The sequence below is a fragment of the Rana temporaria genome, chromosome 8 (genome assembly GCF_905171775.1).
Source record: "Rana temporaria chromosome 8, aRanTem1.1, whole genome shotgun sequence".
In the NCBI taxonomy this organism is placed as follows: Eukaryota; Metazoa; Chordata; class Amphibia; order Anura; family Ranidae; genus Rana; species Rana temporaria.
In genome coordinates, this window is record NC_053496.1 from 27946432 (window position 1) to 27962422 (window position 15991).

General features: G+C 41.7%; 2 protein-coding genes across 3 annotated transcripts in view; one reads left to right on the forward strand and one right to left on the reverse strand.

Annotated features, from left to right (window-relative positions):
• Nucleotides 1-12592, forward strand: part of ADAM12 (ADAM metallopeptidase domain 12) — a 706349-nt gene extending 693757 nt beyond the window's left edge. The window contains exons 22-23 of the mRNA XM_040361428.1: nucleotides 5317-5447; nucleotides 12184-12592. Coding sequence (XP_040217362.1) covers nucleotides 5317-5447; nucleotides 12184-12241 — 189 coding nt within the window. The 3' untranslated portion in view covers nucleotides 12242-12592. The remainder of the gene's footprint in view (nucleotides 1-5316; nucleotides 5448-12183) is intronic.
• FANK1 (fibronectin type III and ankyrin repeat domains 1) overlaps nucleotides 1-15991 on the reverse strand; it is a 191319-nt gene that overhangs the window by 2099 nt on the left and 173229 nt on the right. The window lies entirely within an intron of this gene.

Here is a 15991-nt window from a genome sequence, read left to right on the forward strand (position 1 = left end):
CACAATTCCCTTTACGCTTAGCAGCATTGCACATTCGCATTGCCGCATTTTCCTGACTGCTTGAACGAGAACGAGCATGGGAGGCGGAGCTACATATTTTTACACGGCTGCGGCTCCAGTTGTCCTGTCAATATCTCTGTGCCTGTGAGAGCAGACAGCATCTCCCCGCAGGGACGTAGTCCCTGTGGAGGGAGTGCGCATGCACATGATAACCCCCTTCAGAACAGCTCTGCTGACGAGGCAACAATCTGGGAGAACAACAGGATGCGGGGAAAACAGACCCCAAAAAAAAGCATTTGAAAACGAAAATGAAGGAAAAGGTAAGTGAAAACACAATACACTACCTTAAAGGAGAAGGATAAGCAGAAAAAAAAAGCCGAGGGTTTAGTGTCACTTTAAGAAAGGTTGGGCTAAGATTTAGGGAGCATTCCAAAATATTCTTTATTGTTATATCTCTCGTACAGTTTTTAAGTGATCAGTTCATTTTTTTTTTCCAATTTTATACCCTTTGAAAACCAGGACATATTTAAAATGTATTTTCCCTGTGTGCGAAGGGTTTGTTTACAGTGATAAGATTTTTAAATCATCTTCAGAGAATGATTTTCCAATATTTTTTGATTGTTATCTGACCTCAGAGAATGTTTGTGTACCTAATCGTCAGCCCATCTATTGCCAGCAGTTTTATACTTTTCCTTTACAGCACTGATTTAAAACCTGACCCTGTGAAGTTGATACAGCATGTCTGGTTCTCAGGCTACTGCCAATCAGAAGGTGGTATTCCCTGCCCCGAATCCACAATCAAACAGGAAGGGGGAAACTTCAAGGGGCAGATAGATGGATAGAAAGTGTCAAAGTGATGGATTTTCACTGCTTTATGCTGAGGTAAACAGTTAAATGGTAACTGCGCATTTGCAGAGATAAAAAAAAGGCACTTGTATATACATTGCAAGGATTTAGCAAACATTATTTCAGATTTTCATCTCCTACTGTTTTGAAGAATCTGACACAAAGATTTCTTATTACTCTTTGAGTGTCAAGAAGGAGTTTGCCCACCCACCATACTGATCTAATCACTTTTAGTTGTGTTATAAGAGAAACTGAAGGGGATGCAGTAAACTAATCACATCAGTAGGAAATACGAGTTTTTGGGGAGTTCTATACAGGCAGTCCCGTATGGTGGAAACAAGGATTGGTAAATAAATCTACAGTGGAGACACCTTTTTCCTATGATAACTCTTACAGGAGTAAATTTCCCTTCCTAGGGGTAGATTTCCTCTCACTTCCTGTTGTCTCCTTCTGTAAGGAGGCCTCAGATGTGTGTAACTCGGGGGCTGCCTGTACCTGAAATAGTATACTGAATGCCTCCTGCATTATGGTTACAGGATATTCAGTAGTTCTAAACACAGCAGAAGGGGTAGCCAACCCTGAAGCGGTGGAGATCTACCTGAATAACATATAAAGATTGAAGATCACCCACATGCTGGTGGTTTTTTTTAAGGGGATAACCTAGTGGGGCCCCAATAAAAGTAAACAACGTTTGAAGATTTCATGGGTCAGTAGTAAGTAATGTATTGCTTAGGGGTTAGTAGTAAGTAACTCAGAGTTCAAGAGTCAGAGCTCATTCACACCAGCTGCTGTTACAACTGCAGTGCCTATGCGCCGCACAGGGACATTTCATAACGTTCTATCTATCGTCTTTGCACTGTGCTTCATTCGTAAATGTACGTTAGCCTGCCATACTTTTTTTTCTTCTAACACCCACCCACTGCGTGGTGTGAACCGAGCACATAGAATACAGGGCATTTTGCTTTAACATGCAGTGGGACTGCACTGAAATAACCACCTAATTGGTCCTACCGCAATTGGTGTGAATGAACCCTCATAATAAGTAACACAGAGTTCTGTGGTCAAACACTAATTAAACCCCGAGGATAAGAACCACAAATTGTAAATCCTTGCCTGCAAGCACATGTCCACTGACTCATCTGTCATTGCAATCCTACTTACCAAGACAGCATATTATAGGCCACAGGGGCTAAAAGGAACCCACAGAACAGAGGTTACCAATACAAACTCACAGTTTTACCAAAATAGATTAATTTAACACATTTTGTTAATAAAGCTATTTTGGTCAAACTGCGTGCTTGTATTGGTAACCTCTGTTCTGTGGGTTCCTTTTAGCTCTCTATGGAGCCGGTTCACATACCCCCGGGGCGGCTGCGGAGCGCACTACACAATGCGTCTTTGGCTCAGTTTCATCCCTAAAACGAAGAACAGGGACGCACAGCGTTACTGTGAGATCCACGGCCGGTTTAGGTGTGAACCCAGCCTTAAAGCTCTTTAAAGTAGCAAAGATATTTTATTGTAGTCCTAGGATAAGAGTTTTAAGATGTGAGGCTTCAACTACAGAGAGATTTGCAATGCCTACTGGTAAGATTAACCTCTTGTCGGCAGCCGGCCATCATCTTATCTGCAAAACTTAGATTTCATTGTGTTACAAATGAGAAGTCCATCCAGGAATGTCTTTTGGAATTTTGGAGATCGGAATTTTGGAGATCAGAATTTTGGTAACAAGAATGAAATACATCTTGCAATGCTTAATCATCCAAACACAAGCAGAAGAAAGTAGTCTTGACAGCTGGATCTTTTTGATTTTCTGTCTATAGGTTACATCAGGGCACTGAAACAAATCCTTTTTTATTTGCATTATACAACATATTAATGGACTTATAGGGCTGATCTATTTTTAATTGTATCAGCATTTGAATATAAAAGAATAGCTATTTGCCATTAAAGTGGTCCATTCATGATATTTGAGCTAAGCAAATCTACCTGTAGTGTTTACTTATCGCTATCTAAAGCCGCGTTTTTCTCTACGTGATTCTTGTCGAGCCTGCCTTGCATATACACATGATCGTAAAAAAAAAAATGCTCAAGCAAAGCGTGGTGACGTACAACACATACGACGGCACTATATAGGGGAAGTTCCATTCGGATGGCGCCACCCTTTGGGTAGCTTTTGCCGATTTTGTGTTCGTAAAAGTTTGGTGAGAGACAATTCGCGCTTTTCAGTCTTCGTGCTTTTCAGTCTGTTACAGCGTGACGAATGTGCTATCTCTATTACAAATGCTAGTTTTACCAGAACGAGCGCTCCCGTCTCATAACTTGCTTCTGAGCATGCGCGTTTTTCCCTTTGTTAAAGCCTACACACAACCGTTTTTCACGATGTGAAAAACGACAACGTGAAAAACGAGAAAAATTAGAGCATGTTCTAAATTTTTAATGCCCATTTTTCACGTCGAGAAACATGCTCTGGAGCCTACACAGGATCGTTTTTAATGATCATTTAAAAAAAATTGCATTTTCACTTCATGAAAAATGGTCGTGTGTACGCAGCATGAGTACTGTGTCTTTCTGCTGCTCCGTTCCTCTGTTATCAGCATGATAACTTCTGAGATACATGAGATAACAGCAGCTGAAAATTTGTGTCGAGGAGGGTCTTTAGAGGTAGATTAGGAGACAGCTTGTGAGTGAGTGAATAACTTATATAGCGCTACAAATGCGAACTGAATCACCTCAAGGCGCTTGGCATCCATTTTCCTTCTATTTAGCCTTCAGAAAAGATTGGTCTTGAGTTTTTTCCTGAAGGCCCGGTGATTCTCTTTTGTTTGGATATTAGTTGGTAATGCGTTTCACAGTCGAGGTCCTTGGACTGCAAATCTTCGTTCTCCTTTGCTCTTGTAGGATTGGGGATTTGTAGTAGATTTTGGTTAGCTGATCGGAGAACGTGATTAGGGTTGTGGTATTTTATTTTCTCACATAAATATTGAGGGGTGATGCCTTGTACACATTTGTGTGTCAGGCAGAGTCAAAAATGACTCCTAGACTTTTGACTTTGGTGCTGGGGGTGATGGTCTGTCCAAATATGGGTGGGGGCGACCATGTCGTCCTAGCAGATCTCTGTGTTTGTATGGACCAGAAGGAGTTCTGTTTTTGATCCATTGAGTTTGAGGTGACTCTCCGTCATCCAGTTGTCTATCAAAGTGAGGCATTTTTCTAGTCTGAGGTATTGGTCCTTTTTGTTGTTTATACAGAAGTAGAGCCGAGAATCATCAGCGTAGGAATGGTAGAGTAGATCCTGGTTACTGATGATTTTGAGGAGTGGGCGAAGAAAAATATTGAATAACATGGGCGACAGGGGAGACCCTTGAGGGACTCCACATGTCAGAGTACGTGCTTCAGATGTGAAGGGTCCTAGTTTCACTGTCTGGGATCGATTTCCTAGAAATGATGAGAACCAGGGTAGATCTGGGTCTGCGACTCTGGCTACTTTTGTGAGCCGAGTCAGCAACATTTTGTGATCTACTGTGTCAAACGCGGCACTAAGGTCCAGCAGTATCAGAAGACAAGATTCTCCTTAGTCTGCTGTTTCGAGAGCATCATCCCATATTTTGAGAAGTGCTGTTTCCGTGCCGTGACCTGGCCAGAAACCCGATTGTATTGGGTCCAGCAGTTTGTGGGTGTCTGAATGATGTTGTAGCTGTTGTACTACAGCTTTCTCCATGACCTTGGAGAAGACACTGAGACCGGTTATAGGTCGACGGTGGTTTGGGTCCTTCTGGTCGAGGTTCTTTTTTTTAGAATGGGTTTTATTACGCCTTGTTTTAGGGAGGTCTACTCAGATTACAGCTTTGCAAGTTCCTTTGTTCCTCGGCCTATGTGGAGGGGGGGGGGGTGTTTGCATTTCCTCCAATCGGCTGTCACACAGTGTATGCCCAGACTCCCCTCCTATTGCTGAATGAGGAAACACGATTTTCAACATAATCTGCACTTTCCAAAGAAAGTAGAAAGCTGAAGATGTAAAACTTGTAGGGAGATTTATTTCATCTCTGTATATCATCTGAAGCTATTCACTTCACTGGGCATAGGAGAGGGTTTACATTCACGTTAAGTGATTTTAAAACTCACAGTGCTGTTTAGTACCAATTGATGTAATAATCTAAAACTGTATCCAAAATTATGGTGAAGAAAACCTGTTTGTGATCCTCCTTGATCAAGTTTTAAAAAAGTAAGGTTGATGTAAGCAGATTGGCTTTCAGTATGGATTTGTTGCATCTTGCCAGCCACATACAGTAAGTGACCTTATTTATAGTCAAGTACATTAAGATTTCATGAGAGCTGAAAAAGAGTTTCCATAAAAAGTTACAGTGGATGTATAGAGGTCACACATCAATTATTGTATCTTCTTCACACTCTGAAATCTAGACAATTCTTTGGCAGATTGTTTACTCTGTATATGTTTTTTTTTTCTTGCAGGGATCACACATCCCCAGCCCTCCACAGAAGCCACTGCCGGCAGATCCTCTGACTAAAAGTGCCCGAGACTGCAGTGCTGCCAGCTACGTATGCGAGGGTGAAGGCATGGTGCCCCGTATCACCCCTGTAAGGTATGCTGCTACAGGAACCCAATCTCTCTCTCTCCTCTGACCTCCATCAGCTGTGGGGGTTAAATCTAGCAGAAACAATGTTCACTTTCATTTTGTGTACCTTGGATTTTGTGTAAAGTTTAATGCTGGAAGCAATAGAGGAACTGGGCTGGAAATGAGTTGGATCAGAAACAGTTCTGACTTGAAGCCGCCTTTGGCTGTTACAAGAGAATCTAAAATCTGATTAGGTCCAGTCCTGGTTCACTGTATGCACAGGAAAAGGTGCATGTTTACAGGTGAAAGGGCACTTCCAAATGTCACCGTTCACACTGCTGCTCCCAACACAGAAAGTTGGACAAAGCTGCCCATGGGTTATGTTATTTCACAGAGGAACATTATGTTGCTGCCTGACAAAACATTTTAAGCCAAACAGCAATACCAATGTGCACAGTATAATAACTAGATTTAACCTTACATCTGTCTCCAGCAGCAATGTCAAACTTAAATCAGTGAGCTAAAAAAAAAAAAAAGTAGAATAGGTTTTCAAGGGGGCCGTATTATGTTTACTGAGGGTCACGCCTACTTAATCCTGGACAAAATGATATAGCACTATGGTAATTAACATTGGAAATATATTTCAGAAAAGGTTTGCTACTTCTAATGAAGGGGACTACCAACGACTATATGAAAATATATATGAAAAAACTTTATTGCCTATATGACCTTTTTAAAATACAACACATTATTTATAGAAAAACGAAACAAAACAAAAAAACATGGGATAATACCATACTAGACACTGCAGTGAATGTCTTATCCATCTATATCATTATAGTGCACTATATCTGATCTAACTTTTAATTCGTGACTGGCAGCAGCGCTGTATCCTGGCCTAGGCCAACAAGGCCCAGGCCTAGGGCAGCACATTGCAGGGGGGGCAGCATGAAAAGAGTCCACACTGTTAGTGTAGCGCCAGTCTTATTGGGTGGACTGGGCAGAGAGGATTCCGCAACTGTGGGGGGGCAGAGCTTCTAATTTTGACTATCCTATCATTCTGGACTACATACCTTCCTCATTGTGCTACGCATTTTCTGCTGCACCATTGGCATGGTTTTATCTTCTTAGTCTTCTCCATAAAATTACCAGAATTTTGTGCCGAAAGTAGAACTATAGGAACACTGTTTTTCATTTTGGATAGAGTAAGGAAAGGGCGGTCTTAAACAGCAAGGGGTGTGGCCTTGACAGGAAGGGGTGGGCCATATATAAATTAGGGGGTACACAAGTTTAGTCAGGTCTAGGGCAGCACAAAACCTAAATACACTAATGACTGGTAGTAATGTCCGAAATACAGCTGATAGCGCATATCTTCATCATCAAGGCCAATTGCTGAAGCTCAATAGGTTATTGTATAAATGGATCTTTTATATAATTATCGATGGTTGCAGGAAAGGAATTCGCACTGTGTATGGCCTGCCTAACTGTAGAGCTGTCCCGGATTTTCTATATCTGGTCTAAATCTGTCAGTAGCTGTAGACGATTGGAGAAACTTCAAGTCTTACATGATGCCTCCTGAAGTAGCCATACACTTAGCCATCAAGGTTGAAGGATCAGCTTTGATGATGAAGATATGGTCCGTCTACAAACTGTATTCAAAGATTTCTGCCAGTCATTAACATAAAGTTAGATCACATACAGTGCATATTTACAGTATTATGTTCTCCTGTGTGTTTTGGTTTTCTATGGATGAGTGGTTTTAATGTTGTATTTTAATAATAAAGTGGTGTTTGTTATTTTTACAGTTTATATAAGTAACTAGATGAACCAGGTTGTATAGCTGGTAAAATATTTTTATATATTTGGATAAAGAGATGTTATTTGTCTTTGGTATTCCCCTTTGAGGGACTGGAAACCTTTTTGAATTGAATTGAGGGAGATTTACTAAAACTGTGCATGGTAGCCATTCAGCTTCCATCTTCAGCTTCACCCTCCTTATTTGTCCTATTTACCATGGTCATTGAAGGTGAAAATTGAAGAAAATCTCAAATGTTGGGTTATCCTCAGAAAAGTATTAGAGGGGAAATGTTACAATGGGGATACTAGTTGTGGGACCACCAAGGGATTCCCTTAATTCTAATTTGAGGCCTCATGTATACTGCTGCTGGTAAACGGACATTTAGGAGCAGTTGGGCATTTTTTTTTCAGCTGCCCCTGAACTCTCCCCTGTTATCTTATCAGTACATGTACACAGGGTCGTTTCCAGGCAGTTGAGTTTAGAAGCATTTTTTGGAAACTGAGTTCAGGACGGTTGTGATGTTCAGAGGCATTTGAAACGCCTAATGGCTGTAACAGCTTCTAAACACGGTAACTCGCGTTTAGCAGCATTTCGTTTACAGACGTTTTTAATTTTAACAAGAAAAAAAGAAAACGCAGCCTGTAAATGCAGCTAAACTGACTTTTTTTTAGATGCTGGTTTCTTGCTGTCATGTAAAATCATTCAGGAGAGGCTAAACAACATCCCATGTACATAAAGCCTTAAAGGGGTTATAAAGGTTTTTTTTTTTCTAAATAGGTTCCTTTAAGCTAGTGCATTGTTGATTCAGTTTACCTTTTCCTTTGATTTCCCTTTCTTTGTCTGAATTTCTCACTTCCTGTTTCTCCTCAGTAAGCTTGCCCCATCATCTGGCTGGGGGTTAGTCAGCCAGAACAGCTTACTGAGGAGAAACAGGAAGTGAGAAATTCAGACAAAGAAAACAATCGAAGCAAAAGGTTAGTGAACCAACAATGCACTAGCTTTAGAGCCGGTTCACACACAGGCGGCACGACTTTGGGGGCGACCTCAAGGCGACTTGAGAGGCAACTTGCAAAATGACTTCTGTATTGAAGTCAATGCAAGTCCCCCCGAGTCGCCCAGGAACCTTTTTCTAAGTCAGAGCTACCTGCGTCGCTCCTATTAGAACGGTTCCATTGACTACTGCGGACCGCGACTTGTCAGGCGGCTGAGTCTATTTAGAAAATAAAAAACAAACCTTTACAACCCCTCTAAGAGCCGGTTCACACTGGGGAGACCTGGGATCCGACTTCAAGTCGCCCCAAGTCGCGCGGTCGAGAAAATTAATGGCAGTGAATGGGAGCCGTCTTAATGTACACTACGGAAGTCGCTCCGACTTCAGAAAAGGTTCCTGTACTACTTCAATCCGACTTGTAGGCGACCTGTACCCATTGATTTCAATGGAAGTCGCCTCGAAGTCGGATCCTCGTTCACAGTGAGGCAACTTTACAGGAAGTCGCCCCAGTGTGAACCTGTTCTAATGCAAGCCCCTCCCTCCCACAGGGGAACTCCACGCCAAATTTTAAATAAAAAAACGGCATGGGTTCCCCTCCAGGAGCAAACCAGGCCCTTAGGTCTGGTATGGATTTCAAGGGGAACCCCCTATACCAAAAAAATGAAATCCCCCCCGAAATTCATACCAGACCCTTATCCGAGCATGCAGATGACGTTTTTTCGGCGTACAGGGTTCCCCTTAAAATCCATAGCAGACCCAAGGGCCTGGTATGCTCTTGGAGGGGGAACCCATGCCGGCTTTTTATTTAAAATTTGGAGTGGAGTTCTCCCTCAAGATTCATACCATACACAGTGCCCGGTATTGGCAGGTATCCAAATCAGATCCCCGTTCAATATCGCGCCACGGCTAAACGCAATCGCATTGTACAAATGCAGCTGATCGCTATGCCTGGAGTCTTGAATTTCAGCAGAAAGTAAACATGATTTTAACTGCGGCAGAACAGCCGTCCGTGTGAAAGGGTCCTTAGGCTTCATGTACACGGGACGTTTTTACAACCTCTCCTGAATGATTTAACTTGACAGATAGTAACCCACGTTTTAAACGTTAATTTTGCTGCATTTACTTGCGTTTAGAAGCGCTTTAAAAAAATATTTTTTCTCTTTTTTTTAAATGACCGAAAACGGCTATAAACGAAACGCCGCGTTTAGAAGCGTTTGGCACTTTAAGTGCCTCTAAACTCAGCGTCTGAACTAATTATTTTGCTTTCCAAAAAAGACTCTAAACTCAACTGCCTATACATGACCCTGTGAACATGTACACATAAGATAACATTAAATGAGTTCAAGGGGCAGTTGAAAAAAATGTCCAACTGTCTCTGAAAGTCTGTTTAGCAGCAGCAGTGTACATGGGGCCTAATAGGTCAGATTTAGTAAGCTGATCGCTGTGCCTGGAGTCTTGAATTCCAGCAAAACATAAACATGCTTTTAGCTGCGGTAAAACCGGCGTCCGTGTGAAAGGGGCCTAAGACACAAGGATCTTTATGTTCATAAAATAGTTATTTTCTTCACAGGGTTCAATGAGATTTAAAAATTACAATCGCATGGTTGAAAGATCTTTATCTTTGTGAAAAGCTTTGTGAATTGAGCCTGTTATTGTACCACATAAGAGAATCTCCTTGTACAGTTTATGGAGGACATTTGTTATCTCCCCCTAGGGCACAAGGAGCAGCTCAATTGTTAGATGTGATGCTCGGATTAGAGAGCATTGCTTGGTGTAATCTGGCTGGTTTTGGTCACCCTTTTTCAACAAAAACTGTTTAAAAAAGGAGGATCTAATTTGTAACTTTAGGCAGTCTATGATAAATAAGAATCTTCTATCATATTGGTTAAAAATAATATAAAATTAGGTCCAGGGTTGTGATGCTGGTGACTTTACTGCTCTGACTTACAATATCACAACTGTCAGCGAGTCTGAAGGGTGCTTGAACCTGTGCCATAAAGTGAACACAGAAAAAGCAGCACTATAAATATTATTTGTATCCCAATGTCAGATGAGTTGCTGTATTCGCCTAGTTCTATGAGGAACTATCACCAGCTGAATGATGGAAGTTCCAGTAATAATAGCACAATGATAATTAGTCACCATTAGATAAGAGGACAGGTGACTCTTTGCTCCTGGTCACAGATTACCCCAAATTGTTTCATTAATGTCGTTCTCAATGCCAGGATGCATTATCTAATTCATCTACACAACAGGGGACACAATAACACATTGTACTACTGCACATCCATTGTATTACAAGCTTCCCCAGGCTGTTGGGTTTATTGCATTGCAGAGGTTGTTTATCCAATAATACAAATCACATTGTCACAGCTCAATTAAAATGCCTACGATATGATATGCTCCAGTACAAGTTAAAGATTTTTCTTTTCCAAAAATGTAATTAAATAAAAGCTGCTTGTACATGGCCATAAATAGAGAAGGGTGGCCAGATACTGTCCAATGAAGGAAAATGGTGCCTAAAGGAAACCAGTGCATCGTCTGCATTGATGACCTTCAGGTACATTCCTGTCAACTTTTTATTTGCTGTGAAGCATCACAGGAGCCCCGAATGCTGGGGTTCTCTGCATTGAAAACAGCTATCAGCTTGTATAGATTATAGCTTTAGTGTACACCCCCCCCCCCCCAACAAAGGCCCAATTTTTCTGCCCCTGTTCAACAGGGGCATGCGATTACAATTCTTGATCTAATATTTCACAGCAGGGCCCATTCCTGTGCCCACCAAGAGTAATTGTGAGGACTTACAGTGTTGTGGTACCAGCACCAGCACCAAAGGCCCGATTTTTCTACCACTGTTCAACAATGGCATGCAATTACAATTCTTGATATAATAGTTCACACAGCAGGGCGTTCCAGCGCCCACCAAGACTAACTGTGAGGGCTTACAGTGTTGTGGCAACACGTTGCAACACCTAGGGCTCAAATTTCTGCAGCGTATATACGGCAGGCCCCTACTTTCAAACATCCAACTTACAAACGACTCCTACTTGCAAACGGAAGGAGACAACAGGAAGTGAGAGGAAATCTACCCCTAGGAAGGGAAATTCTCTTCTGTAAATGGTGTCTCCTGTCCACTGATGCTTTATCACAATCCTTGTTTCACAAAAAAAAATTCTACATAACAACAAACCTACAGTCCCTGTCTTGTTTGCACCGCCTGTATACTGCTGTTCAAAGTATATAGGGCCAAAGGGGCTTGTAATGGTAGGGGGGCAGGGAAACCGATGCTATTTTTCTCAGTGATTTTCATCCATATTGCAGGGACCAAACATTACATTAAAGCCGCAAGCAGTCTTAAATTACTTTTTTCTTATAGTAATCTCATTTTGTACAGGGACAGTTCTAAACACGTGCCACTTCACAGGCATACTATAGACACCCAGCAGGTACGATATTTAAAGGAATTTTTCTTTTTCCTTTTTTCACTTTAAGCATCATTAAAATCGCTGCTCCAGAAAAAATACCATTTTTAAAACTTTTTTTTTCCTTTGATACATGTTCCCTGGGGCAAGACCCGGGTCCCCAAACCCGTTTTACAACAATAACTTGCATATTGGGCTTTAAAATTAGCACTTTTGAATTCGAACGTTCGAGTCCCATTGACGTCAATGGGGTTCTAAATGTTCGCGCGAACATTCGGTCTGTTCGAAGGTTCTGGTGCGAACCGAACGGGGGTGTTCGGCTCATCCCTATTCATAAAGTGTCTCCATGTTTACTCAGAGAGCATATCAGGGCAGACTACAGAGCACATGTAAATAGGAACTCAGCTGGTAATGATGTCACAGGGGGGTGACAAAAGCTTTTTCTTGCCAAAGAAAAAAGAATGCTGGTTACATGTTCTTGAAAGGGTAGGTTTAGAAAATAAAATAGAATCTGGAAATCAGAGAATGAGCGACCTGTTTTATCTGTTTCAGGGCTGCACCAAAACTCCCACCCCAGAGGCCAACATTCAGAGCCAGCCACTTCCAGTGAGGGGACCGATGAGGCTGACGTTTGCACTACGTTCTACTACAAGCTGGATTCTGTTTACTAAGTCATCAGAACTTTATTATATTCTTAAACTGTATTCTGAAAGGACTGAGCTGTTGCCCTTGGTGCTATGCTTTATGTGTGTGCTCAGGTACTTGTAAATTATTAATTTATGTGGAGTATTTAGTACAATGCAGTGCATTGGCCTAGGTATATTTAACCAAAGATGACTTTCCACAGAAGGGAAATATTTTTTATAACGTGTACTACACTTGAAACACTTTACCGTTTCTACTAGACTGTATGGATTAAAAGAAAAACGGTCATCTATTATTAAAATGTGTAAGTCAATAAGCACATTCATAACTGGAGGTTTAATCTGTCAAATCTGCACTTTTCTTCAATGCATTATTTTATTTACAGTGCAACTTATGTAATCAATACGCCACTCGCTAAACATTTTATATTACTGTTACTATGTATCAGCAGCGCTTCAGGAAGCCTGTAGATTTCTAACTGTTAGAGAGCTACAAGTCTTAGCCCAGCCTGTCTGCTAGTTGAATATTAAGTGAAGAGCTATAGGCTGTCCAATATGTGAAGACAGAAATATGAAAGCAGTCATTACTAATGTGTAACTAAAAGGTGCAGCTTTTGGCGGGTGTCATTCCCAGTTATAGCTACACTACCCAGCAGGACAGGGATAGAGGCATTTCAGAATTCACTGGCTGCATGCTTGTTTTGGGGCAGTGAAGTGAGGGGTCAGGATGACCGTCCTTGGAGCCTGAACCTTTTACAAAACACGTTAGCAATTTATTTATTTCTTCACTTGCAGCTTTATTTTTAGGTAGAACTCCAGGCTAACCACTCAATCCCAAGATGAAATATCTCTCTATGAGCTTTTTGGACCTGCCAAAGAATTTGTAGTTCACTTAGCAAATGTGTCCACATAGGACAAAAAGCACAGCTTCACTTGAAAGTGGAACTAAGCCGTAAAGAAAAAAAATCGATAATAATTCGAGCTTTTTGGCATGGGAGAGGTTGTTGTATGTCTTTTCTGTCTCCTAGTATTTGTCTTTGTGTACCCTGCCTGTAAACATGCATATTGTACACTCCTGGCTCATTCCTGGTTCATGCTGCCTTATTGTCTTTCCCCAACAGTTTATACTAACTATCCTTTGCTACCCCCACCAATCTATTCAGGCCAGGAGCATGGGCTGGTGGTTGGATTGCAGAGTGTAAATTCTGACTAGCAAGATGTATGGGATGATGTGCGGGGGGGGGGGGGGGGGGTGGTGATACTGACTTTAACAGTTTGTCAATGGCTTTCAGATAAATGTAATCTAAGCGGCTTAATCACTTTTATAGGGCTGTGAACGTGTGCAGGGCCGTCTTAATAGCATCATGGGCCCCTGAGCAAAGTAATGCTCTGGGGCCTCTACAATGGAGACAGTGCAGGTAAACAGACATCAAGTGGGTAGGAGGCAGACAAGCGGAGCTTCCCCTTTTGGGTGGAGCTCCGCATTTACTACATGAACAATCATTCTGTACAGCAACAGTGGCCTCTCTACGTCTCAGATATCCCCCCAGCACTCTGAATCCTCTACACCTCAGATATCCCCCCAGCACTCTGATCCCTCTACACCCCAGATATCCCCCCAGCACTCTGATCCCTCTACACCCCAGATATCTCCCCAGTACTGTTACCATATACCATAAGATACCCATTGTATTGTGACCCCTCTACATCCCTGATACCCCCTACACTGTGGCCTCTCTACATCCCTGATACCTCTAGCACTATAGCCACCCAACTACCCCAAGCATTGCTACACCCCAGATTCCCCCTCAGCACCATCATTCCATCCACGTAGTACCCCCTTTTCCAGTGGAGATACAGTGCATGTAAACTTTTGGCTATGTGCCCACCTCCAGCACTGCACTCACCTATACCAATCAAGCAGGCAGGCAGAAGGATGGGCGGAGGAGGGAGTATCCCTTTGGGCATTCCAAGCCTTTTGGTGCAAACACTGCTGGTCAGCTGAGCTCTCCATTACACCATCCACAATGCTACTTCCGCTAAATGACCGTGTGTGGGGGAAAACGTCGTTTTATGTCTTGTAAAAAACGACCAAAAAAAATTGAAGCATGCTTCAATTTTATGTGTCGTTTTTCAAAACGTCGTTTTTTTACTTCACAGAAATTGACCATGTGTAGCAAAAAACGTTGTTTAAAAAGAAGTTTTTACACCCGCGCATGCCCAGAAGCGAGCTTCAATGGAAAAAGTGGTGAGAACGTAACCTCGCTTTGCTAGAACATTGTGAGAAAAAGGATGGTGTGTAGGCAACTTCGTCTTTGAAAATTGAAGTTTCAAAAACGTCATTTTTTACTTCACAAAAAATGTCGTTTTTTTTCATCACATAAAGTGATGGTGTGTACGGGGCATTAGATTCCTGTACCATCTGCTTGCCATTGGATGATCAAACAGCACTGGGAATATACCGATTCACCGTCCAATGAGCAGGCGGGTGACACGGGTAGCTATTGCACAGCTCTGGTTGAACAGAATCACAAATACTTTAACCTACAAAATGGATATTCATTTCAAATATGTTTCTAGGTGCTTGGCTGGAGTTCCACTTTAAAATATAAAGTCACCTTTGCACCTCAAATTAAAACTTCATAGTGTGCTGATGTATTTCATTTAGACATATGCTTAATTTTCCAATATGTATTATTATGTAGGTTAAATAATTCTAAACTTACATACATACAATTTTTTCTGATTTAGTTGTCATGTGATTGGAGTGTAAGGGAAAATGAACAGAATCACATTTCCCTGTATAGACTGCTTCTCTGCAGAGGTTGCTGTGACCTGTACTGTATATAGGGGGGAAGGTGATGGTATCATCTAAGTGGTGATTTTAGGAACCTTTTTAGTTCTTATTCTTAGACACATAGTACCTTATGTGTGTGTGTGCAGACAATTCAATCAGTCAAGGGGACTTTGGAAGAGTGGGAATGACTCCAAGGACAAAGCAATGTGAAGAGGGGTTTATTATAACTGAGGAAATGAAGAACACACAGCGGGAATGTCATACACAAAGAAGTATGAAGTTACAGGCACTCCATATGTCAGAATGAGAAGTGGTAACATTCAGTGTAGATGCAGCTACAGGACCATTTAGATACACTCAGCGTCTACATTAGGGAGTTAGTGTTTGGAGCTAAACCCGGAGGCCGCCGATACAAAACTCTCCTACTCTGAATCACTGAATAAATATGCAGATCAATTCACAAAGGGTTCATGGTCTTCATTTTAGCCATGTGACTCTCATTTTCAAATCTCATTTGGAAAATAACGGTCACTTTTTTTTTTAAATAAAAGGTTCTAATATGTTCGCTTTATGAATCTGAGCAAAATCTTCTGACTTTTCTCCCAAAATATTGATGAGCATACTTTCTTAAGCTGCATAGTTACATTTTTTGGCTTGGACCAGTGTAAGTATGCATATGGCATACTTGAGGGAACCCTGTGGAAGCTTGAAATCACTGTAGTATTTACCGCTACTCCAGTGATCACTGTGGCTTTCCAGATCTCGTACCAAGTGGTTGCCCTGCTGTATAGTGAAGAAAGGGGGGCACTTGCTTGGCACAGATGCCATTCAAGGAATGCCTTGCATTTTTCTCAATACAGTAAATGGCAAGTGTTCTCTGAAGGGACATGGTGGAGACCACCACTTCGCCTTGTCAAAT